The sequence below is a fragment of the Miniopterus schreibersii genome (genome assembly GCF_964146895.1).
Source record: "Miniopterus schreibersii genome assembly, chromosome: 18".
NCBI lineage: Eukaryota > Metazoa > Chordata > Mammalia > Chiroptera > Miniopteridae > Miniopterus > Miniopterus schreibersii.
Genome location: NC_138121.1, coordinates 282,683 through 308,580, shown reverse-complemented (window position 1 = coordinate 308,580; position 25,898 = coordinate 282,683). Strand labels below are relative to the sequence as shown.

Below are 25,898 nucleotides of genomic sequence, written 5' to 3'. Positions count from 1 at the left end.
GCTAGTCACGCAAGCGTTTGGGGACGTTTCAGAGTCCGTGGACTGGTGAAGCTGAACATTCTTCCAGAGCCCCCCAAAGGTTACCTCCCAGAGGCACGCGGTGGTTCAGTGGCGGCCCAGGTGGAGCCTTCGGCCGTCTAGCCTGCGTGCTGGGCAGTGATGCGGCCTCTGTGCTGCACGGGGAGCCGCTGTTACCTCAGAATAGCACCTGCAAAAGGCAGGTTACAGAAAGCTGTTAATTTCTGTAACTACCTAAGGCGACAGATGTTAACTTATGACCATTTCTCAGTGTATACAAATAGCGAATCATGCTGCACACCTGAAACTAATATGACATTATAGGGCAGCTACACCTATGGACGGAAAGGGGCCGCATCCTAGACCTGGAAGGCTCAGGGCAGGTCCCGCATGGCGGCCTTGCAAACCCAGAGACCTAAAATAACCTCGAAAGAGGGTCTGAAATTAAAACTTTTTAACTAAAAGCAGTCCATGGTGGGTAGTCATGCCCTAAGGCAGTATTTTTCCTTCGCAAAGGTTAATTTTCACCTTAACTAAGCCTGTCGGTGGTCTTTTGCATGTGATAACACACCTGATCAGCACGTGCCTTTGCCCCTCAGTGCACCAGAGCAGAGCCCAGAACCCTCTGGTTGTCACTGAGGTAACTGTGGACTGTTAACTATCCTGCACCCCCCCTGTGTAAAAGAAGTATGTGTCTATCATTTTACTTTTTATCCAGTCTGGGGTCTCCCTGCTTTGCTTTCTCCCACCTCCCTAATCTATCCCCAACAGATTTCATGTAACCCACTTGGGTCTCCCCTTTGATTGTAATCTATAAAGCAAGGTGTAAAACTGCCATCTCCGGAGCATTATCTCAATCCATTGAGGTTTCGTCTTCCCAGCAATTTCGACAATTTGGCTCAAATAAACTCACAAAAAAAGTCTTCATAGGTTGGAATGATTTCTTACATTAACATACCTCAATTAAAAAAAATTTTTTTATAAAGCTATTAATAATAACTAGTGATTCAAAGATGGTGGCAGAATTGTCTCTGCATAGATAAAAAAGATCTCACTTTTATAAGGTTTAGTAGTGATATCTGTGAAAGCACACACAATCACATAATATGTACATTTTTAAAAAGAAAAATCCTTGATGCACCCAGGATCAATTGGGGATTCCTGAATTGGCAAATTTTTAAAACTCATCATTTTGTTTTGCCATTTTTATACTCATGACTATTGTTTTGTACCCACTCAGTAAAATCAAGGTATTTAGCCCAGTCACTTTGTGTATGCTGAGAATTGGGGAAAGCGCACACACACACACACACACACAGGAGGCTAGGGACAATGCAGAAAAGATCTCAGAAGGCCTTAAGCCTTCACACTGGAGTTGACAGATATCAGTGGGAAAGTTCTGTTTCATGAAAGTGCTCCCCAGCATGGTCTGGAAGATTGCCCAAAGAAATTACTTATATTTCTGGTTAGGAGCAAGGAAATAAAATACTGACAATTTCTGAAACCGGACATAAGGGGTCTGAGGCCACCTGTCACTGCTTTAGCCAAATTAAGCAGAGACAGGGTTGAATCATATGTGAGCGTTTATTCTATTATTGCCAGTTGGCTGATTATATACCAGTGAGGGAGATGATCACTACATGCAGCTGGAGCTACAAGAGTAACAGGGAAAGGGGAAGGGAGCGTCTGCAGTCCGGCCTTCAGGAGCTCAAACTACGATAACCAGGTGGCTAATCTTCTATGATGTTACAGAAAGCCCAGCCTGTTCCTGGGACCAGAGATTGGTCAGCATTCCTGAGGCCAACTCCCGGACGCGGGTCAGGGTTCCAGCGCAGCAACCTAATCAAAGTGTATCCTGTCCTTGGTCTGTTCTCAAAATGTATTTCTTTTCTGAGTAACAGACCCACCAAAGCACCTTATCTTTTTACAGCCTTGTTTCACCCTCCAGTTTCCCAGGGTCTGTAAAGAAACTTCTTATCTACAGTTAGTAAGGTGAATGATTATTAAACAACTGTGGCTCTGTTCTCATTATGTGCCCTTGCCCACTATCATTTCTATTTCATGCTTATGAAGTTGGACTTTTCTCTTTCCAATTACATTATAATTATTAGTGAACTATGAGAGGTAAGATGCAAGAATTACTAGATCATATGAATTTATTTTGTTATATACTTCTGGTTTTCTTTCCTTAGGGTTTGCATGTCCTCAGTCTGACATCTCTGCCATTTTCTCCACACTGGATAGCACGTCCTTTCATTTGCTTTCACAGATTTCCCACTTCTGCAAGGTGCACAAGCACTCAGTATTTTGTTTCTTTTACTAATTTTGCTCACTCTCCAATCTTGTCCGTTCAATATATTGTCTTCTTTTTGATTGAATAACTAAAATATAGACATAATGTTATTAAGATACAAAAAATGAGGAATAGAAATGGAGAAAAAGCTGAGGGAAAAAGAATGGAAAAATAAAGATGCAAAGAGTGGAATTTTTAGTACATAATGTTATTTGATAAGGATGGTGAGAACCTGAATTTTTAAATTGTCCCATTTTCTGTGTTCGTTTTATTTTTTTCGTTGAATTTATTGGGGTGACATTAGTTAATACAATTATATAGGTTTCAGGTATATGATTCTATAATACATCATCTATATATTATGTGCTGACCACCCCAAGTCAAGTCTTTCCATCACCATTTCTACCCCCTGTACCCTCTTCTACCTCCCCCAAAACCCCTCTCCCACTGCTCATCACCATCCTGTCGTCCGTGTCGATGAGTTTGTATTCAATCTTTATAAATGACCAATAAAATAAAAGAATATAGAAAAGTTATAATTCAGTGTAATTGAAAAAGTCTTTTCTAAGGGTTAACAAGGGCTGTCTGCTTCAGAAAGCGTCAGTTATCTCTGCTCTTGGCCTCCTATGCTCTTTCTGACCCTCTGCCTGGGGTTGTTACGGAGGCGATCCTTCCAGGATATGGTTAATAAGACTGAGTTAGATACTGCATTCTCTACAGATTTTTGCTCTGGGATTTAAAAAAAAATTTTTAACCTTCACCCGCGGATATTTTTTTCCATTGCTTTTCAGATAGAGTGGGAGGGGAGAGAGAGAAACATCAATGTGAGAGAGACGTAGATTGGTTGCCTCCCACACAAGCCCTGACCAGGCCGGGGCTAGGGATAGAGCCTGCAACCCAGGTGCGTGCCCTTGATGGGAGCTGAACCCTGCAGGCCGACGCTCCAACCGCTGAGCCAAACTGGCTAGGGCTGCTCTAGGGTTTTTTTAAAGCAAGTACCCAAGAGTGTCAGAACTCCTACAAAATCAGGCTTATATGAACATATGTGTGGCCCTCTCCTCACAAGGATTTGCAGGCATGACTGGCATATCTCAGACAGGGAGCTTTGAACCTGGGGTAGTGACCTCTGTTTTGTGGGCCTCGATCCCATTTTCACATCAGATTGAGGCCCACGATGCAGGCAGGACATCTGCTTGTCTGTTCTAAACTTGGGAGTAATGTCACTTTAATAACTATGTTTAAGGGAAATGTCTGGTCCGGTAAAAAGTTTGTTTCCTGAACTCTGTTTTCAATCCTCGGAGCTTCCCTGCAAGAGGAACCAAGCAACTGCATAGCTGTTTACCACTGGTACAACTTGATGTGAACAGGTCAATTCTGTGAATAGTCATCTTTCTTTCCTCAAACGCCATTAACTCCCACTTAGCTTTGCCTTTGAAAACCAAACCACTGCCAGCTCAGCTTTCATGTTACTTTGGATCTGACGCAATAAACTGGTCGATTCTTACCTGAATTAATGAACTTTGCTAGTTCCTTCCCATTCTCTGGAAGCAGGTAATCAGACCCGTCTTGGCGCTCATCCTCAAAGCCCTCCTCTTCATCTCCTAATGATGGTATCTTGATATTTTGATAAAGCGATGCAAGTTGTTGTCTTTTCTCAGCCTCTACCAGTCGACTAGAAAATGATGCAGATGAATTTAGGAACACGATTTTCATAACATGTCATCATGTCTTTTTTTGGGTAATAAATTTGTGCTAGTTTTGTTTTTTGTTTTTAATGTTTTTATTGATTTGAGAGAGGCAGAGAGAGACTGAGACATAAACATCAATGATGAGAGTCATTGATCAGCTGCCTCCTGCACTCTCCCTGCTGGGGATCGAGCCCACAGCCCAGGCATGTGCCCTGACCGGGAATCAACCTTTGATCTCCTGGATCCTAGGTTGATGCTCAACCACTGAGCCACGCCAGCCGGGCTACATGCATGCTTTTATATGTTTTTATTTTTACTTATTTTAATACATGTAATCCTTTTATTTTATTTTTTTTAGTGGAAGGGAGAGGGAGAGAGAGAGAAACATCAATGTGAGAGACACACATTGATTGGTTGCCTCCCTCACCCACCCCTACTGGGGCTGGGAATCGAGCCTGCAACCAAGGTATGTTCCCTTGGCCAGAATCAAACCCAGGATGCTTCAGTCTGAGGGCTAATCCTCTAACCACTGAGCCAAACTGGCTAGGGCCATATAATACTTTTTAATATATTCTATTCTTCTAAATTATATTGTTTTTTCTTTCTCTTTCCCCCCCACTTATATCATGACACAATACAAGTACTGTCCATATTCTGAAAAACAGTAGTCTGGAAAGCAATACAGGTTCTAATTATTTAGTGATTATAAGAATTATGATCATCATCACTAAATAATAACCTAGTTAATTTATGTCTTATTTAAGGATGGTAATGTTACTTGGCATAGACTTACTATATCATATAGGAAACAGCTGTCCCATATATCAGGGCAATGCTTAAGGTTATGCATGCAATTGTAATTACTTGAAAAAGAGCACGTCTACGTGGAATCAGCACTAAAAAGGAAAGAAAAGAAGTTTTCACCAAATTTCATTTTAGCTGTGCCCATCAGTTAATATAGTAATCATATTGTTGTATCAAAGGAGAATAGGAGATAAAATCAGAAATACTATTATTTTAAAATACAGAGGCAAAAATGCACATCCTGTGTGAACAAATACCATTTGAATTCCCACGTTATCATGGACACCCCTTTTTCATCTGCCTCCTTTGCTAGAGATGCGGGGTCCCTGACTCAGTATAGCAGCACCTGCCACCTGCATAGCTAATGAGAGAGCGGCCTTAGTTTTACAGCTCGAGTGCTGCCCTCATGGGCTCAGGTTGGGTAGTGCTGCAATAAAAGGACATTACAAGTCCACCAACCTGCATCCCAGGTGTTCGCAGTGTTCAGGGCCTGCGAATGTGCTATAAAGTTCTTTGTAGGCTCAGGTGTATCATCCTTCCTATCACCTGACAAAAACCAAAAAAAACCCCAAGTTATTGTTTGTACACATTGAACAAAAGTGCAATAGACAAGTACATTACTCATCCTGGTGCAAAATCTGACAAATTGAGGCGGCCGCTCCATGCCCATCCCTCACTTTCTGTCCCTTCACTGGCACAGGATGGGGAGTTCGGCAACTGCGCTGAAAAAGGCCCTGAGGCTCAGCCCTCAGTGAGGTTGGCCTAGCGTGATGAAAAGAACCTAGACTGGAAATGCTGGCAGTATAAAATGCTTCATTGTAGACTTGTGGGGGGGGTATATGGATGTGCACTCTATAATCCTTCCAACTCCACTGTGTGTTTTCGGATTTTCATAATGAAATAATGGGGCAGAGACAAAGAATATGGGTCACAGATGGTTTCAATACAAGTACTGAAAACCTGGCCTTTGGATTTGCCAATGGGAAGGTCATTGAAAACCTAGACAAAGTGGCATTAGCACCGATGTGAGGATGCAAGCTTGACTGAAACAGGTCCAAGAGAGAACTAGAGGAAAGGAATTAGACACGCAAGTTTTGGACGCTTTTTTATTTTTTTAATGCTCATCTGAGATATTTTTTTCCATTGCTTTTTAGAGAGGGAGGGAGAGAGGGAGAGAAACATCAATGTGAGGGAGACACATCAATTGGTTGCCCCACGCGTGAGCTCCGACTGGGGACCAGGGATTGAGCCTGCAACCAAGGCAGATGCCCTTACCTGGAATTGAACCCCGGACCCTGTGGTCCATGGGCTGGTGCTCTAACCATTGAGAAAACCAGCTCGGGTGAATTTTAGAAACTTTTGAGGAGCTCTGTGGTAAAGGCAGGGAGAGAAACAGGGACAACTGGAGGAGGCTGAGCAATCAAGAGACAGGTTTTGTTTCTTAAGATGAGAAAATTGGGCCGTGGCAGGTGTTGCTAAGTGGTTAGAGCGCCGGCCCACACATGGAAGAGTCTAAGGGTTCAATTCCCGGTCAGGGGAACATACCTGGGATGCAGGTTCAATCTCTGGTCCCCTGGATTAACAAAAACAAAACAAAACAAAGATGAGAACATTGAAAGCATGTTCATATGAAAATGGGACTGATACTTCATTTATTTATGCAATTTATTTTTTGGTTAATCCTTAACCAAGGATATTTTTCCTTTAATTTTTAGGGAGAGGGAGAGGGAGAGAGAGAGGAATATTGATTGGTTGCCTCACGCACCCGCCCTGACCGGGGCCTGGGATCAAACCTGCAACCCAGGTAGGTGCCCTTGACACTCTAACCACCCAGTGCTCCAGTCATCAGTGTGACTCAGTGGTTGGAGCATCGGACTGAAGGGTTGCAGATTCGATTCCTGGTCAAGGGTACTTACCTGCGTTGCTGGTTTGATCTCCAGCCCCAGTTAGAGCAAGTGTGGGAGGCAACTAATTGATGTGTCTCTCTCCTATAGATATCTCTCTTTCCTTGCCCCTCTCTCCCTCCCACTCTCTCTAAAAATCAATGGAAAAAATATCCTTTGATTAGCATTAACAAACAAAAAACAAAGAGGAAGAAAACTGAAACAGAACGGCACCAGCTACAGAGGGGAGAACACAGGGTTTAATTTCCAGGCAGTGCTTATGTAATGATTTTATGGGCCATGCTACTAACAAATACACAAGAGGACATTCATATAGTAGATGAGAGGACCCCAGGCCAGAGTTTTTATTTCATTGAATGAGCAATAGAAGGACTGATGGTGGGTCTTGGGGAAGCAGGTTGAATCTGAGGTAATTTAGTTTTCTTAGGGGACACATTGGGCTGTCTCATGACTTTTACTGATTCTTGTGACTACTGAGAGCCTTGAAAACTTGTAGCAGTGAAATGTAATGACCCTTTCTTACTTCTCCTGAAATGAGTAACAAAAAAAAGCTGGTGCGCCTGGCCAGCGTGGCTCAGTGGTTGAGCACTGCACTGTCAACCAGGTGGTCAGGGTTAGATTCACAGTCAGGGCACACGCCAGGTTTCAGGCTTGACCCCCAGTAGGGGGCAGCCAATCGATTATTCCCTCTCATCACTGATGTTTCTCTCTCCCTCTCCCTCCCTCTGAAATCAATAAAAAAGATATTTTAAAAAAATGTCTGGTGCTACCCATTAAGCCTGTCATTTGCGCAACTGGGTCTAAACTTACCTGCGCTAGGCAAGCATACATGAAGCGGCCATTCCATTAAAAACAAAAATAAAAAGGTGAAATAACTTCGAACCTTGTCCATCACTACAAAATTGTTAAGTCTTTTATCCTGTGGTGAAAAGAACACTTTAGCTAGTAACCAGTATCTGTCCTACAGAAGCTCTGCTCCTTACAGAATGTTTGGATTCTGCCTTGGAGGCGCCAGTGTGAGGTCAGCTCAGAACCACGCCAGCCAATGGGGACACTAACAGGTTGGGGGGCCATGTGGAGGGTGGTTAAGTGGGAGGGGCAGGTATAAGGAAGACCAGGTCCCTGCCCTCAGGGAGCAGACAGATTAGTGTGGAGGCAGAACCTGTTCCTCTTCCATGTTCTTGGCCCCAGGCCTAGCTCCTCTGCCCCCCCCCCTTTTTCCCCAGGTTCTCCTGCCTGGGCCGACCCCCACCTTTGCTGCTTCTGTAGCAGTGTCCACGATGTGGAACTCTGTCCATCTCCTTTTGTTGAATGAAACCTTGAGTCTCGTGTTCTGAACTGAAAGGCAAGTATGTTTTCTTTTTCTCTAAACACGACAGAGCAACAGCAACGGCTGATGGTTTTGTTGCTAGCTTTTGGCTGTGGACAGAAACAGTGGTGTCAGCTCCCCTGGTGGCCTCCCTGGTCTGACTGTGGTGCCTCCATTGCTCCCACACTTGTTCCTTCCTGTCTGAAGCCCCAACATCCTGACCTGTCCTCACCGATGCCCCCAACATCTCACCCATGACTGTGGTCCCCGAGGGCACGCACAGAGTGACCGGGCTCCAAGTGCAGCAGCACTGTCCCCCCCCCCCCATTTGCTGAACACAGGAGTGAACCAATGAAGCGCACCAGCCGTTTTCCAGGGCACTCGTTCCTCTCCCAGTGAACCAAGTGTAGTTACTCACACTTCAGCCTTCACCTGTTCCTGGTCTGTTTGTACCTTTCCCCAAGTCACTGCCCAGCTGCCTTACCTATGCGTCATTATTGTCCTCACCTGATTTTTTTTTTTTAAAGAAACTTTAAAAAAAAAAAAATCGTTATCGATTTCAGAGACAGGGAGAGAGAGAGATAGAAACATCGATGATGAGAGTCATTGATCAGCTGCCTCCTGCAGCCCCAGACTGGGGATTGAGCCTGCAACTGGGCATGTGCCTTGACTGGGAATCGAACCTCTATCTCCTGGATCCTAGGTTGATGCTCAATCGCTGAGCCATGCCTGGCCAGGCCTCACCTGATTTCTGAAGGAGTCTGGAGCTCACTGCCATCCCCACCCCATACACCCCTTTCACTGTTTCCAGTACCAGTGAGTTATGACCTCAGTGGCTAGTACTCAACTTATGTCCAAGGGCCTCAGTCCCATGAGTGTCCTGGAACTTAAGATGTCAGAATGACTGGAAATGGGCTCTTTAGATCACGGCCTCAAAGCCCTGCTTACGTGTATTTACATGTAATGGTAAGTGCAAGACCACCTGTCCTCCGCCTGGGGTGCAGCGCTTCCTGGAATGCTGGAGCCCTGGAGGATCCCCTCAGACAGCAGCAGCCACATGAAGGTCCACTTAGTTTGCATAGAGCTCCAAAAAAATGAACCTGCCACCTCCCAGTCTAGCCATTTACTCACTGGACAAGAGTAACATCCAGCAAATAAAGTGGGGCAGGCAGGTCCCCCCAGAAGTTAAGCAGGGAGGCTTGTTTCCATGTAATATTATGTGCCAGCTAAAGGGCATTTCAGCTAACAACAGACCTTACATATGTACTCTGATCCATAGGATTACAATGGAGCCCAAACATTCCTATGACATTTCAGCTGTCCTAATGTTGCAATGCAGTGTGTTCCATATTTGTCCTGATGCTAGTGTACAAAAACCTACTGATATAAACTTAACACATACAGTACGTAATACTTGAAATAACCAACTATTACTGATTTATGTATTTACTATACTACTCTACTTTTTACTTTATTTTATTTTAGAGAGGAGGGGGTGGGGGAGAACAATTTGTTGTTCCACTTAGTTATGTATTCATTGGCTCATTCTCATATGTACCCTGCACGGAGAGCAAACCAAAACCTTGGTGTATTAGGATAATGCTCCAACCAAGCTACCCGGCCAGGGCTTCTGTATCATTTTAGTGTACTCTTGTTAAAACAGTTTGCTGTAGAACAGTGTGCCGTTACACCAGCAGCAGCCTCATACATCCTCTATTTACCGCATCTCTTAGTCTCATTTTCTCTTATGCTTGATTTAATCATCTCATGTTACTATATGCAATAACATGCTGTACAGGTTTGTGGCTCAGGAGCAAAAGACTATACCAGCCCGGCCAGCATGGCTCAGTGGTTGAGCACTGGCCCAGGATCCAGGAGATCAAAGTTCAATTCCCAGTTAGGGCACATGCCCAGGTTGCAGGCTCAATCCCCAGTAGTGGGCGTGCAGGAGGCAGCCCAACAAGGACTTCCTCTCATCATTGATGTTTTTCTCTTTCCCTCTCCCATCCTCTCTCTCTGAAATCAATAAAAATATATGTATTTTAAAAGGCTATACCATACATCCAAGGCATGTAGCAGGCTGTACCATCTATGGTGTTTGCATGACGATGAGAAATCACCTAACTACATTTCTCAGAACATATCCCCCTACCCTGGCCAGGCAGCTCAGCTCATTGCGCTGGAGCATCATCCCAATACACCACACTTGTGGCTTTGATCCCCAGTCAGCAACCAATGGATACATAAATAAGTGGAACAACAAATGGATGTTTCTCTAAAACCAAACAAAAAACTTAATAAGCTTGATAATATAGAGTAACATGCCAGGATGCTTATGCAATATTGTATATCATTGATGAAGTCCTTTGGTGTCCCTAAATCAGAGAATCTGGATTCACTCTAAGTGTGCTACTGTGGGTATTTTAACACAATACCCACATATTGGCAGTATGACTCTTGATACATTATGCTGCTTTCCTGAACAGAGAGAATACTGCTAACTCTATTCCCTCCAAGGGTCTCAACACAAATCATGTTAGAAATCCATTCAATTATCTGAATTCACTGCTGCAACTTATTGGATGGCTAGTATGCAGTACATCCAGAAAGGCAGGGAATGAGATACCATGTACCTGTGGAAGCTCCAGTGACGGACTCCGATGGTGAATATCCCAAGACAGCAGGAGGCTAGTTTCTCAACCGCTGGGGTTCATGGACCTAGATGAACATTTTGTCCCCTGGATTTCTAACCAATACCCTTGAAGCCTCTCCAGGAAGGACTGCTGGCCCCTTATTTTAGCCCTACAGGAAATAGTTAAGGAAATACAGAAAATATTTGTGACTGGAGAGAAGCCACCCAAGTCCTCCTATTCGTCTCACCCCATTACCCCTGTGAGCACGCAGAGATTTCCTCACTCTATAGGAACTGGTTAGCGCCCTTCCCACCTGAATCCTCTCTGCAATGAAGCACTCCTTTAATCTGGAAACAAAGAACATGCATTTGAGGGAGACCCTGAGGAATGCTGCACCACGTGCAGCGCTGTCTTGCCCTTGGCTATGTGAGGGGCACCCCAAGCCCATCGAGATTCCTCCGACTTCCCTGCACCTCCGGTTAAGTCCTCCAGCCCCTGCTCTGCTGTAATACGCAGGGCTGTGGGTGGTGAAAGTCTAGGGAACTCGGGCTCCAGAAAATGCAGTGATTCAGAATGTCCAACCCACACTTCATATTCCAAAGGGAGCTTAGCGTTCATGTTACCAGAAATCCTTCAGGACAGAGAGCCAGATAACTTTAGTTCTCATTATTTAGGAATCTCTTGACTTTTATTAGCAAATATCTACCATAGAAACACAACAACAACAACAAAAAACACTGGGGGAAAATCACTAGTCAGCACAACACGGGTTAAAAACATGGACTCTGGAGTTGAACCACCTCAGCGCCACTCCCTATTAGCCGTGTCCTTAGGTCGGTTTCTCTGTTTGTAAAACTGGGATAAAAACAGCACCTACCTCATAGAACTAAGGGGATTGAACAGGTTAACAATTGAAAAGCATTTAAAACAAATCCTAGAAAATGGTTAAGTGCCAAGTTTGTAAAACTTAAAAATTTTTAAATTAACTGGGTTAATTTATCCGTGGGTCTTTCCAGTCTTTATCCAGGTACATTTTTAGATGTCATAATAGATAGGTATATACAGCTCTGCTTCTTGTTACTCCCTCAGGTTATGTATGCTGATGCAGTGTCCATAATTATAACTTATACTGACTGCCTGAAACAAATCACAAATGAATGACCAAAAATGCAGTAATGAGTAAACCATTAACACCGACATACTGCATTATTGTCACTTTTTGTCCCAACAACCTAAGTCTCATACTTGTAGGCAATAACCTTTCCACTATTAATAATCTCATTTAGTAATCTTTTCTAAGGTTAATCTTGATGAACAGTAAATATCCCATTCAATGCTTTCCCCCCCCTTAAATTCAGACTTAGTACTCTACATTCTATTCCTTAAAGGGCACCCAAACCCTTCCCCTTATAATAGAAAATCCATTTCCATAATTATGCTCAGAATGTTACCGTAAAACTTCCCATCCAATACTCCAGCTCGATGCAAAACAGTGTATTATCAGCTGAAACACATTTCCTAGCACAAGGTTTTCCTTTAACAACGGACTTTGATTCACAATTACTTGAGATCTCTTACTAAAAGATGCCTCATTCTCTACATTCAAGTTCCTCAAGCAGGATTCCTGGTGGACCATAAGAGGTCTTTGTAATTTTCTTTACTTTAATTATCTAAAGTTAAATAAGGGCTACATAACTGCTAACCTTTCCTCCATTGTTTTCATTCATTCATTTCTTCTATTGAGTAGTAGGGGAAAGGCTTACTGAACTCTTACTAAAAATCAACCCCTCCTGATTATACTTATAGGGTTTTTTCAATGTTATCAAATGTACAAGGAAAGAAAATATCAGTTCAATTCACAGACTTTCTCTTCACTGTGACTCCTCTGGTGCTGAAGGAGAGCTGAGTGACCACTATAGGATTTTCCACAGTCATTGCATATAAAGCGTTTCTCCCCGCTGTGCATCCTCTGATGAATGATAAGAGAAGAATTCTTACAGAAAGCCTTCTCACAATGATTACATTTGTAGGGCTTTTCTCCAGTATGGTTTCTCAGATGTACAATGAGGGAAGAACTCTCATTAAATGCTTTCCCACATTCATTACATCTATATGGTTTCTCTCCAGTGTGAGTTCTTCGGTGCGCAATCAGGTGAGAGCTACAGTTAAAGGATCTTTCACACTGGTTACACTTATAGGGCTTCTCACCCGTGTGAATTCTCCGATGAGCAACAAGGTGACAGCTCTGGCTGAAGGATTTCCCACATTTATTGCACTCATAGGGCTTTTCTCCAGTGTGAGTCCTTTGATGTCTAACAAGATGAGCCATCTGGCTACAGGATTTTCCACATTTATTACATTCATAGGGTTTAATACCAGAATGAATGATTTCATGTTTAGTGAGGGCGGAGCGTTCTCTGAAAGCTTTGCCACATTCCTGACAGTTATAGGGTTTCTCTCCCGTGTGTGTTCTCTGATGGGCAATCAGGTGGGAGCTCCAACTGAAGGACTTTCCACATTCAGTACATTTATATGGTTTTGCTCCAGAGTGAGTTCTTTCATGTTTACTAAGAGCTGAGTAATCCCTAAAAGCTTTTTCACATTCATCACATTTAAAGGGCTTCTCTCCAGTATGCATTCTCATGTGGGCAATAAGATGGGAGCTCCAGCTGAAAGATTTCCCACATTCAGTACATTCAAAAGGTTTCTCTCCAGTATGAGTTCTCTGATGTCCAATAAGATGGGAGTTCCAGTTGAAAGACTTTCCACATTCATTACATACGTAAGGTTTCTCTCCTGTATGAATTCTTGTATGTACAATAAGATGAGAATTCCAGCTGAAGGCTTTTCCACATTTATTGCATTCATAGGGTTTTATTCCAGTGTGAGTCCGTTCATGTTTAGTAAGGGCTGAACGATTCCTAAAAACTTTCCCACATTTATCACATTCATAGGGTTTCTCTCCGGTATGCGTTTTCTTATGTTGGATAAGGTAAGAGCTCCAGATAAAAGATGTCCCACATTCGTTGTACTCATAGGGTTTCTCTGCAGTGTAAGTGTTTGTATGTTGAGTGAGAAATGAGTCATACCCAAAGACTTTCTCCCATTCATTGTATTTATACGTTTTCTCTACAGTGCCAATTTTTTGATGCTCCATAAAGGAGGAGAAGTAAAAGATATTCTCATATTCTTTGTAACCATATTGGTTTTCTCCAATGTGAGGTCTTGGATGTTCAATAAATGATGGGCTCTGGTTGAAGATTTGATGGCATTCCTTATATTCATAGAGTTTTCCTCCTGTATGCATTCCCTTATGATCACCAAAATGTAGTACATGATTAAATGATTTAACAGCATCAGAACATTTGAAAAGATTATGTCCAGTTTGCATACTTGCAGGGTGAACAGGTTGCATGGACTGGTAGAAGGCTGTGTCATAATCATTATTTTCACAGGTAATCTTATCTGCATACATTATGGCTGAGTTACACCTCCAACTTTCAACATTTGTATCAGGCTTAGAGAAATGTTCTATTTGAGAAACTCTCTGAGATGGGATAATGTTTAAGCTCTGGCTACACTCTGCCCCAAGTTCACAGAACTCAGACCCTCTTTGAGAGAGTACTTGCTTTTGCATGAAGAACATCTGCCTCATCGCTGTACTCTTGTTCACATGGTACATTTGTAATTGGTCTTCACATCCTAAAATTTCTAACCTGGAGAACCAAGGATTATCCCACACATATCGTTCCAATTTCATGCTACGGGATTGTTCTTCCTCAAAAATGCTGTATGCTGGGATCAATGCTTTGCTTTCAGGATTTCTCACCACTTCTGAAATAGAAAAAAAGCCATAAGGGCACAGAGAAAAAACTTCTAAGAACAGAGTGGAAAAGGTAGAATTTTTTTGGTCCATGTTATTGAAAAGGCAAGTGTGAACTTGTTTTCAAATAGACTTGTAAACTTAGAGCAAGATCACAACAGGGAAAATTAAAATAGTGAAGAGTAAACAAAAGCTGTTAACTGCAATATAAAGCATGTGCTGAATACTAATAAAATCCATTCAGAAGTATTTTCCCATGAACAGGAGGACCAGATAAGGGTGTGAAGGAAAAAGGTAACTCTACACCACATGAGTTGCTCAAACTGCACATTCCCAAGAAGGCCTGCTTCATGATTGGCCCTGGGCCAACTCCTAGGCTTTGAGGTCGTGTAATGTTCTAACTTATACAAGTGTTTTGCATGCTTGAGACCTTGGAGCACATGTACCAATTTCTCTAGATAGTGTATACAATGTCATTTACGGTGAACATCTGCTTTTCCTCCAGAGTCTGGAGGGGTCCACCTAATACTAACAGCTCAGTTCTCATTAGAGGCCATGGGGGCCAGAAAGAAAACTGTCAACCACAAATCATGGATCTGGCATAACTATCCTTCAAAAATACAGAAATCAAGACATTCCCAGACAAACAAAACCTGGGAGAGAGTTTTTGCTAGCAAACCTACCCTACGAGCCTGTCTAGAGGGGCTCAGTTGGTTGACCGTCGTCCCAAGCACCAAAAGGTTGCCATTTAGATTCCCGGTAAGGGCACATACGTTTGTTGTAGGTTCAGTCCCCAGTCAGGGTACATACAGAAGGCAACCTATTGATGTTCCTCTCTCACACTGATGTTTCTTTCCCGCACCCTCTCTTTTTCTAAGCATGTCCTAGGTGAAAATAAAAATAAAAAATAAATAAAACCCTGTCTTACGAGAAACACTAGAGAGTCCTCTAGATTGAAATGAAAGGAGACCAGATAATAACTTGAAATAAACACTAATAAAGTACTCCATAGGTCGACATAGCAAAACTGTATAAATGCATTTTTGGTTTGTAACTCTTTTTGATCTATCTGATTAAAAAGACACTACATAAAGGAACAATTATAAACCTATGGTGAGGAACTCACAATGTATGGATGTAATCTATGACAATAACAACATAAAATGGGGAAGAGCTATATAGAAGCAAAGTCTTCACACACTGTCAAAGTTATTATAAATTAAGATGTTAATTATAATCTGCAGGGCAACCACTAATAAAATAAATCAAAAATTCATAGTAAAAAAAACTGGTGCCCAGTCAGCGTGGCTCAGCTGTTGAGCATCGACCTATGATCCAAGAGATTGAGGTTCAATTCTCGGTCAGGGCACATGCCCAGGTTGTGGGCTCAATCCCCAGTTCGGGGCATGTAGGAGGCAGCTGACCAATGACTCTCATCATTGATGTTCCTATCTCTCTCTCTCTCTCCCCCTTCCTCTCTCTGAAATTAATACAGACATATTTAAAATAACCAAAAAACTGGTTACCTGTGCGTGTGCCTGTGTGTGTGCATCTGCTGTCTGTCTGTGTTTGGGGATAAGAATAATGTGCAGAAGAAGATGGCATATAAATGAGATTTCTTTTTGCTTACATTATTTTATATAGCTTTGAGTTTTTTCAACCATGTGAATACCATATCTATATTAAAAACTGACTTTCTTGTTTGTTTTTTAAAAGAAGAGTCTGTGGCTATGCTACAAGTTTGGCAATAAATGAAATAAAAACTAAGAAGCAGGTTAGAAGATGAGAAGTCGTTAGAGAGAAATGCACAGCAAAGAATGTGAGACACATCAGGAGCGTGGACAGCGTGGTGGGGAAAGTGCAGTTTACAAAAACTCACCTTGTTAAAAGGTGAGCATATCTGCTCTGATTCAACAGCTGCAAAAAGTCAATACCAGAGAGAAAGCTCCTGGGAGGAAACTGTGAGGGTATCTGAGGAAGGTGACTCCACATGTCCTCAGCCCAGTATTCAAACAAGGCAGATGCAGGGGCAGGTTCCTCACTCCCACCTGGGGGCCTGCTCTCACCTGGACAGGTGCTCTGAGGACATGCCTGCTCCACCAACCATGGCTCTTCTCCTTGCTCCAGCAGGGAGATAACCTCGGGCTTGGTGATATGATTCCCTGCATGTGAAGAAAAACACAGATGTGTGTTGCCTGGAAAGCTCCCCTTGCCTCTTCCTCCCTGACCTCTCACTTGGGCAGAATAAGCACAGTCCCTGCCACTTCGTGTTTTATAAGAACTAGGAATTTCACCCTTGAACCATAGACCTCAAGATCAATATAGTCCTTCTGAGGCCTCTGTGAGCCTTAAAAGCAGAGTACAGAAGGTATCGCAATGGAAGTCACTTCATTTCCATGGGTAGCACCTGCCTTACCCACAGAGAGCAGGTGCCTGAAGGTCTCCAGCATCACGTCACGATACAGGGTCCTCTGAACAGGATCCAGTTGACCCCACTCCTCCTGGGTGAAGTCCACAGCCACGTCCTGGAAGGTCACTGGTTCCTGAAAGAGCACACATTCCTCCTCAGCCTGGGGCCACCTCCTCCAGTGTTTTCTGAGGTTGGAGTGAGGCCAAGAGCCCTGGGAAGAAACAGGAGATGCAAATTAAAATACAATATACAGTTTTGGTGGTGACATAAGCAAAAGTCAACTATAGTCAAATGGATGCAAAGATGCAGGGAAATGAGCACTCACTCAAGGTGCCCTGAGAAGTGGCTCTGGTCCTTCTGAAAGCCACACGGCAGCACCAGTCATAGGGAAAACACACCCTAAAATTCACAAAATTCCTCAGTAAACATTCGTATGTGCGCACAAAGAAACTAGAGGAAAGCCCACACTGCTTGGGGTGGAACAGCAGACCTGGTGGGGTTCAGGCTGGCTTATAAGCCCATCCACAGAAGAGATGAATAAACTCCTCGTCTCTGATGGGGCAAAAGGAATGACCCTGACCTCTGTCTAGCACATACATGGACCTCAGCGTTGCCTCTGAGTGTGCAGAGAGAGTTGTAGAAAAGCCTCATGTATAAAAAGCGTTAAAAAAAGAGGTCTTATTACCTGTTATATCTATGTAGTTTATCTGCACAAGAATGAAATGGATTAGCTGTGCACACCGAGAGTCATTCTGAGGAAGGGTGGGAAGGGAATGGTTGGGGACTGGATAAAAAAGGGAAACAAAGCAATATGACCAGATAGTCACAACTGTCAATCTGGAGTGATGAGGACCATGTTTTGTTTACTTTTTATTTTTCAGTAATTATGGAACTTGCCAAAATATTTTAAAAGAAGTATGTCCAGAATTGAAGATGGTATCCAACAGGAAGGGTCATGAACCAGCAGGGGGAAAAAAGACCCCCAGCTGAATACGCCCCCCATGTCAGGGTCCACAGCTCATGGAGGCCTCAGAAATGTAAAGAAAAATGCAAACCCAGGCTGGAGACCACAGGGACATGGTGGGAAAAGTGGCAACAAAAGCACCCCTCCTGGGCTAGGGGAGTAACTGCAGGTTTCACTGCTACCTACCTGACACTCCGGGGTTACCCTTCTGTTCCACAGGTCACCCTCACCTGACACCCCACTTTCCAAACATCTGCTAGAATGACTTGCAAAGATGTTTTACCGTCTTGCAAACACTCCCGCTCATGTTGCTTTGAACACACATTTTCCTAGACATTCCAGAACTTTATGGAACCTGCTAACACACCAGCCACATGTATAAACCACAGGAGGATTGGGGGAAGCTGCAGGGGATGCTGAGCTGGTCTAAGGCATCTTCTTGACAGGATGGGATCTCACAGGACTGCTCCTGCATGACCTGAATTCTGATAGAACCTGGGGAAACTCAGATGGCCTCTGGAATCTCCTGAATTTCATTATTTACTTATATTTTAGTGCAAACTCTTTGGAGAGAAGGAAAATGTAACTAGATTGTGCACATCCTTGAAACAACCGAAGACGGGTATGGAGTATCAGATTATTGGTATTTTACATGCCTATGTAAGTCACATAGAAACCGTTGGTGGGTTGTTACAGGGGTTTGAGTTTCCATACCTGGGGTGCTGGCTAGAGTTTTTAGGTAGGCTGGGACATTATTATTTTCCCTATTCCTCAAAGTAATGGGACCGGGGATCCCCGCTGGCTGAAACTTCACTATCCAACATGCTTCCTAGAACAGACTTCAGATAACAAGGGAGGACAACACTTGATGTTTCCACCAGGTGAATGCTTTATTTCAGGAAGTATTTAATTTGGAGGAACAACAGAGGAGTATGGGCTCTCATCTGTGTTCCTGAAGACCTTGTTTAATACAAGTCTTCAGTTTCCCACAGGAAAATTCCAAAGTGAGTGTGGGGAGGGGGTCAGGAGCACATGCTCAGAAATCACATTGGAGGGTGGTGTTATTTTAACTTTCCATTTCATTTTCTTAGCATTAACTCTATTAGTTCCCAGAAACCCTCATCTAAATTAACAGCAGAGTGCAGCACAGTGGTTATTATATTAGAGCTTCTTCATAGCATTTTATTACAACTAACTTCTGTTCCAAGACACTGATTCAGGGCCTGTCTTTTGGCCTAGCCTAGCTTCACTGCTGATTGTTACAGGATCTAAAAATGATCGTGCATTGTAACTACAGAGGACACCATGGCCACGAGAGTCCTGATGCCACACAACCACCACCTGCTCCACATGGATCAGGCCTCTGCCACCCAGGACAGCAGTGCTGGAATGTGGGACAGCAACTTACAACACATTTCACCAGTCACCTTGGAAACTCTGGGAGGTTTCATTAACTTTTTTTTAACTTGGGGGGAGGCATGAAGTTGAGACATTTAAAAATGGCTGCCTCAGTTACGAAAAAAATATATATATATATTGATACATGCTACAACATAAACCCTTGAAAACATGCTAAGTGACAGAAGCCAGACACAAAAGGCAATATATTGTATAATCGATTCCCTTTACATAAAATGTCCAGAATAGGCAAATACATAGAGAAATTCAGTGGCTGCTGGGGATGAAGATAAAGGATATTAGGGTGTCTTTTGAGGGTAATGAAAATGTTCTAGAATTAGATACTGGTGATGATTGCACAATTCTGTGACTATACTAAAAACCACTGACTTGTACATTTTAAAGGGTTAAATTTTATGGTATAGGAATATTTTAACCTTTAAAAGACGGCATTTAAAAGACAGCATCATACAAACTCCATATATTTTCCACGACCAACTGTACAAATAATGATTTCTTTCCTTTTGCCTGTAAAAAAGAACATATATGCTTAGGTTTCTGAGTATTTAATAAAGCTGTTGTGACAAACATTTTTTCTTAAGTAGCTGCCTCTGGTGAGGAGCCTGGGCAGGAGGAGGGAAGGGAGAGGACACCTCTCCAACATCAACTCTTTCCTTTTTCTCTCAGGAGCCACCCTTGTGTCCTTCACAGTCACAAAGTTCCCTGCTTCAGCTCTCTCAGGCCTCTCAGATCTTGCTCCTAGGCCCTGGTCAGACTGAAGCCTGAAATACAAGCCTGCTTCCCACATTCCCCTTCTCCCCACACCCCTGCCAAGGACATCTCTCCAGCCATACTGTGAACCCTGGCACCTCCTGCTCCCAATACTCCTAAGGCTCCTTATTATCACCAGGATGGAGCCTGACTCTGCAGCAGGCATTTGGGACCTGGCTGGTTCGTCCTGGTCCCTCCAGCCTGAAATCAAATGGGCTAAGTCTTCACCCAGACATTGGCCATGCAACCCCCCCACCCCCACCGTGGTGCTACAGGAGCCCAGACCCCCACTCACTGGGCTGATCTTCTTGGTTCAGGTATGCCCTGTCTCCTGGGAACCCTCCTTCCCAACAGCAAAGGACCCCAGCTTCTCTGTGTCCCATGACCTCTGTGCAGATGCTATCCCACCTCCTGAAGGATCAACTTGATCCTGCTCCTCCAGGGCTTGGGGCCTCCCCAAGTGTCTTGAGGTTCTGGCCTGAACCACATGTGCAGCACCAGGCAGGCCGTGAGGCCTCAGGAGCTGAGTGAAGCACTCTGGGAGCTCCTTAGGACAGGGCTCAAACTTGTCCTCGCTCCCCTCTCTGGAACCACAGCACTCACCGGACAACGTCAGCCTGAATCCACACTGAATACATGAGGGAAGGTAGGAAAAGGAAAGAGGAGGTGCTGGAAGCAAGGGGGATACCCCTCATCCACCAAAACCACCCACAGCACAGCCGGGCTCAGGACTGGGAACAGGCTGGCTGACAGTGAGGCTCCAAGTACTAGAAACCTGAATCCTCCCTGTCTGTGTTCAGGAAGTGATAAACTTCTGACTCCTTCTCTACCACAACCAGCTGTTGTAAACTGAGGAACCACATGGATAGGGATGGATGGAGACAACCTGGACACCTTAGGGAATGAGGTAGTCCTTCATGGGAAAGCAGAAGCCCCATCTCACCTGGACCTGGGCTGTTGGGAGCTCGGCAGCCCTGTTCCCCACCTCAGGGGTCTCCTCCACACGCCAGGCAGAGTCCTGAGGACACAGAGCTGGGGAGGAAAGCAAAGACATAGACGCAGCTCTCCCTGCCAGAAGCATGCCCACTTCAGTCCTTCCCCCTGCTGGGTTCAGGGGGAGCCAGCCCCGGCCCTCCCCGTTGGGCAAGGGAAGAGACTTACCTCATTTTATAGATGGAGAGGGGGCTCCAAGGAGATAAGGAATGTGTCTAAACACATGAACCCACCTGTCTGCCCCCACTCTGAGGTCCCATCTCTGTTCTCAGCCTTACTGGGCCTGAATCACCACACATTCATTCTCATGCACCCTGCCCTGGAGGTGTCACCGTCACTTCACCTCCCATCAGAGTGATCTGAGCCCTCCTTGTTTCAGCTCTGCACAGAGATAGAGCTGGACCAGAACCCCCATCCCTAAAGCCCCCATGGTTCCTCAGGTCTGGTCCCCGGCCATGGAAGGTCACTGCTGGGAGAGGCCACACCACATAGCAGCCAATGTGGCCAATGGGAACACAGGCTCTTGACTCACCCCAGGAGGCCCATGGGTCAACAGCTGCTATCCCCCAGCACTGGTCTGTAAGGACACCTGCACCAGAAGACCAGGTTAGAACAGGGAAGGAGAGATTCTATGACACCAGTCCTAGTGACTAAAGGCCACAAAATGGAAAAGAAGACCTGTCTCACTAACGGAACTAACAAAGTTCCATAAACAGAGCCCAAAGGCATGTGAAAAGACCACCATAATCTAGATTTATACCAAAAACGCACAGGTGGGTCACTATCAGGAAATTTATCAATATGATAGAGCCACACAACAATTAAGAACACAAACACTTAAGTGGCTGAAGAGGCTATCTAATCAAATGTTCGATGTTACTTTTTAAAAATATATAAATAATAGAAATATACTCCCTTGATGTCTTTAGAGACAGATACCTGAAGCCTCACCTAAATTTAAAACACAACACTGACATCACATTATTATTTAACACTGCACTTAAGTCAGTGCAATGTTATGCAAGTGGAAAACAACAATAAGATTAAAACACAGGAATAGTAAAGAAATTTTGATTGTCTGTATGACTGTTTTCTAAGAAATCCCATGAATCACCAGGAAATCTCTTTGAACTAATGAAACATCTCAGGAGAGGACTATAAAATATGTAAAAATCACATTGTCTTTTATACCAAGTATCCCTTTTTACCAATAACCAAGTTTTTAAAAATCTCGCTCAGTTCTAATTGTGTACCAAAACAGACCCCCTCTGATCAATCCCCAGAAGCACTTGACCTCCACGCCCCCACCCCCAGCTCTGACAGCTGGCTACAGCAAGTCACTGCTGAGACGCTGAGAAGAAACAGGACTTCGACTCACCCCAGGAGGCCCACGGGTTGACGGCAGCCATCCCGAAGGATGAAACCAGCAGGAGCCTGCACTGGATTCAAGTGCAATATGAAGAGCAACTGCAACACCGACCTATGACAAAAGTGAAAAAGACAAAAGTGGTCCATTTACACAGAAGATGCAGTGGGAACAAAAAAGAGAATTCAGCCATAGAAGTAACAAGAGAGTCCTAGGGAGCAGCAGAAGAAAATGGAGTGTACATGTCAAACACATGAGAACTGGCCTGGCCAAGCTTCTCAGCTGGTTAGAGTGTTGCCCCAGATATGCCGAGGCTGTGGGTGCAATCTCTGGTCGCATACAAGAATCAACCAATGAATGCATAAACAAGTGGAACAACAAATGGATGTCTCTCTCCCTTCCTCTCTCTCTAATGTCAATTAATAAATTAAATTAAAATGTGAAAAAAGGATATCTTAGGAAAAAAAACATATGAGAACTTCTGGAGAGAAACAGTGATTTGAATAAGCTGAAAAAAGCACGATTTTGGATGAGAGGGAGAAAATTTGTCAAAGGTTCCCAGGAGACAGCCAGTCACAACTGTCCACGTAACTTACTTTACAGTTGAGTTAACAAAAATTATTGTGAAATCTATGTGCGACCCGTACACATAAGTGGCTTCCTAGAGCTGAAGGGGGGAGGAATGAGAGGGTGTGACTGCTTCACAGGTGCAGAGGTCTCGTTTTCACGGTGATGAAAATGTTCTGAAAAGAGTAGTGATAACTGCACAAGTTTCTGAATGTACAACTAAACCACTGAACTGTACACTAAAATGGTTAATTTTAACTTATGTACATTTTATCTAAAAAAAAAAAAAATCCACCTGCAAGACCTACCAGTCCCAAGCCTGTCTCCTCCTGGTGTAGGACCCACACCACCCCCCACTCCCCAGGTTCGGGGTCTTTGTTTAGTTTTTTGTTTAAATACCTGAGGCCCGGCTGGTTGTGGCTCAGCGGATGAGCGTCGACCCACCAACCAGGAGGTCGCCCGTTGGATTCGGGTCAGGGCACAGCCCCGGGTTGTGGGCACGATCCCCAGCAGGGGGCGTGCAGGAGGCGGCTGACCAATGACTCTCATGAGGGATGTTCCTCCCTCCCTTCCTCTGTCTGACATCAATTTAAAAATATACATATATATTTAAGTACTCGCCTGAGGATATGTTTTTTTGAATTTCAGAGAGAAAAGTAGACGGAGAGAGGAAACATTCGTGAGTTGCCTCCCGTACCCACCTGACCGGGGATCGAACCCGCAACCGTTCAGTGCTCGGGACAACGCTCCAAGCACTGAGCCCCTGGCAGGGCAGGTGGCGGGCCTGTGTGCCCGTCCCGGACCTCTGAGGGCCCAGCGCCAACTGGCAGGGCTGGCGGATTCCCGGCCCGCGAGGAACAGCCCGGGAGCGGCGCCAGCACCCAGAGCGGGCGGAGCGCGCGCCGCGCCCCTGTTCGCAATTTGACCGAGTCCCGCGGCCGCTGCGCACGGAAGGACCGGGGGCGGTCCCAGCGCACACCTGGCGTCCTTGGGCGCTTTAAGCGAAGGGGCCCGGACGAGAAACGCCGGCCGGGGGGCGCAATAGGGGTGTTTCCCACCCACGACCACGGAGGCGCCCCCCGCGACCGCCTGCCGGCCTCGCGCCCCAGATTCCCACCCCCGACTTGGTGCCGCGTCCGGGAAAGCGCCCCGCGAGCGGCCCCTCACCTGGTCCGCAGCTGCCGCCGCCCCCTCCAAGCCGGTGAGCGCCGCCCTCCGAAGCGACTTCGGGTCCGCTCGGCTTTTTTTTTTTTGCTCCAGGGTCGGCCTCGCGCGCGGCCTAGGGGACAAAGACGCGCTGGGCCGGAGCCAGGACCCGGCGCCAGGGGCGGTCCAGCCCGGAGAGTGCGGCCGCGAGCCCGGAGGCGAAGGGTCGGCGGGCCCCGGGGACGTGGACGGGAAGGCGACGCGAAGAGGGCAGGCGTAGGACCCTTCCCGGCCCCGCGCCGGCCACTGGCAGGCGCCGCCTCTCCCCGCAGCTGTCGCTACCCTTTGGGTCCCCACCGCCCCTGCGACCGCCTCACCTCAGCCGCGGACAATGGCGACCGCTCCCCCTGCGTCGACCCCGACGCGCCGCGAGGGCTGCTGGGAGTTGTAGTTCCAGCGGCGCACTTCCGGTTTGGGTGAAAGCCGCACCGCGGCAGGTGTTCGGGATTGTCTCTGCCGCGAGTCTCGGCACCTGACGGGGACTTTCCCACCCTGGGCTGTTCCTGTCGGAGGCGAGCGGCACTGTTCTCCCCACCGCTGCCCAACTTGGTAGTGGGAGGAGGTGTGTGTGTCTGTCGCGGCCCGTGGCCCCTCACTTTGCCCGTCTGTGAAATGGCAGCTCCTGGTGGCCGCACCGAGCAATAGCAAGTCTGAGCGCTTTCGGCGAATCTCTTACTTTACTAGTTACAACTGTAGACGGAAAAGGTGTTTGGGGGGAGGCGCCGCGTGGTCTCCGGGCCCTTCCCCTGCTCCACCCCTCCACCTTTCCCTTACCCCTCCTTGCAACCACCGCCTCCTCCCAGCCTCACTCCCGTCCTCGCTCCCCCCCCCCCAAAAAAAGCAAAAGGGGTTCTATGGAACCTCACAGGGTGGTCTAATCATAAATTCCTAATGGGGCAGGTGTGGTGGGTAGTCATGCCCCAGACACAACTTCTTTGGTAAAAGGCTTATCTTAAGCCCTGTCCATTGTTCTTGTGCATCTCGGTTAACACACGTTTGAAATAAGCATAACTATCCTCAAGACAGCAGATACCGCCTTCACTTTCCTGTAAGCCAATCCCCACCTACTTTCTCCCACCTCCATGTCATCTTCATTGAGTCCCCTCCTTAATTTCAAATGTGTAAGAGAAACCATGAACCTCGTTCTCTGAAGCATTTTCGATCTTGCTTCCCAACAATGTCACCAGTTTGGCCCACAAACTCAAAAAACTCTTCACAGATTTGGACGCCCTACATCGACACGAGTTCATGAGGTTCACATGAGGAACCTAATTTTGAGTTTTCCCTCGAATATGAAGCCCTACTGCTGAGAACATCGGGGATTGTACCCAAAACACTCTGCTGATGGCAAAGCTTTATGGGAACATAAGTTATCATCGACCTAGCTTGTGATTTTTTTCCACTTCCGTCAACATTTACTGAGTGGCTCCAAAGAGCAGAGCAGAGAACAAGGCCAACAAAATCTGTTTTGGCAGCTGCCAATCAATGCCACTATTCAAGAACACTGGAAGGGAAGAAAGCTTCCCACCCAGCAAAGGGAGGACCCTTTTGCAACTAACCCCAGCCTCTAGCCCTAGGTGACCCTGGGATCCCTGGTGGCAAAGCCCACTGACAGCCCTTTGGGGCCCTCAGGAGCCTCCTTTCCATCTGCAGTTAGGTGATTTCATCGTCATGCAAACATCATAGTGTGCACTTACATGCAAACCTAGATGATACAGCCTGCTATACACCTAGGATGTATGGTATAGCCT

At 45.4% G+C, this 25,898-nt stretch overlaps 1 protein-coding gene across 8 annotated transcripts; it reads right to left on the bottom strand.

Moving 5' to 3' along the window:
• Nucleotides 1-176: 176 nt before the first annotated feature.
• On the bottom strand, nucleotides 177-24,837 carry ZNF606 (zinc finger protein 606). 8 transcript variants are annotated; one of them, XM_081119838.1, is made up of 10 exons: nucleotides 24,465-24,837; nucleotides 24,109-24,220; nucleotides 22,387-22,488; nucleotides 21,541-21,597; nucleotides 20,959-21,047; nucleotides 16,889-17,015; nucleotides 16,539-16,634; nucleotides 14,366-14,483; nucleotides 3,817-3,983; nucleotides 2,159-2,399 (listed from the first exon to the last, which is right to left on the bottom strand). In XM_081119838.1, the coding sequence occupies exons 3-10, from the start codon at nucleotides 22,415-22,417 to the stop codon at nucleotides 2,338-2,340; spliced, it is 747 nt and encodes a 248-aa protein (XP_080975964.1). In that variant the 5' UTR covers nucleotides 22,418-22,488; nucleotides 24,109-24,220; nucleotides 24,465-24,837; the 3' UTR covers nucleotides 2,159-2,337. The 8 variants fall into 8 exon arrangements, 7 of the variants coding, with proteins under 7 accessions (XP_080975965.1, XP_080975964.1, XP_080975966.1 ...); XM_081119839.1 differs by lacking the exon at nucleotides 2,159-2,399 and adding an exon at nucleotides 177-208 and having other exon boundaries at nucleotides 24,109-24,496; XR_013997600.1 differs by lacking the exon at nucleotides 2,159-2,399 and adding an exon at nucleotides 5,263-5,349 and having other exon boundaries at nucleotides 3,969-3,983; nucleotides 24,109-24,496.
• Nucleotides 24,838-25,898: the final 1,061 nt, after the last annotated feature.

Coding starts and splice junctions, on each gene's coding strand:
- ZNF606 (XM_081119835.1), bottom strand. CDS start 22,417: ATGGCTGCCGTCAACCCGTGGGCCTCCTGGG. Junction 21,598..22,386: donor CAACCCGTGGGCCTCCTGGG/GTGAGTCGAAGT, acceptor CTTCTGGTGCAG/GTGTCCTTACAGACCAGTGC. Junction 17,016..20,958: donor TCCCAACAGCCCAGGTCCAG/GTGAGATGGGGC, acceptor GTGCTCTTTCAG/GAACCAGTGACCTTCCAGGA.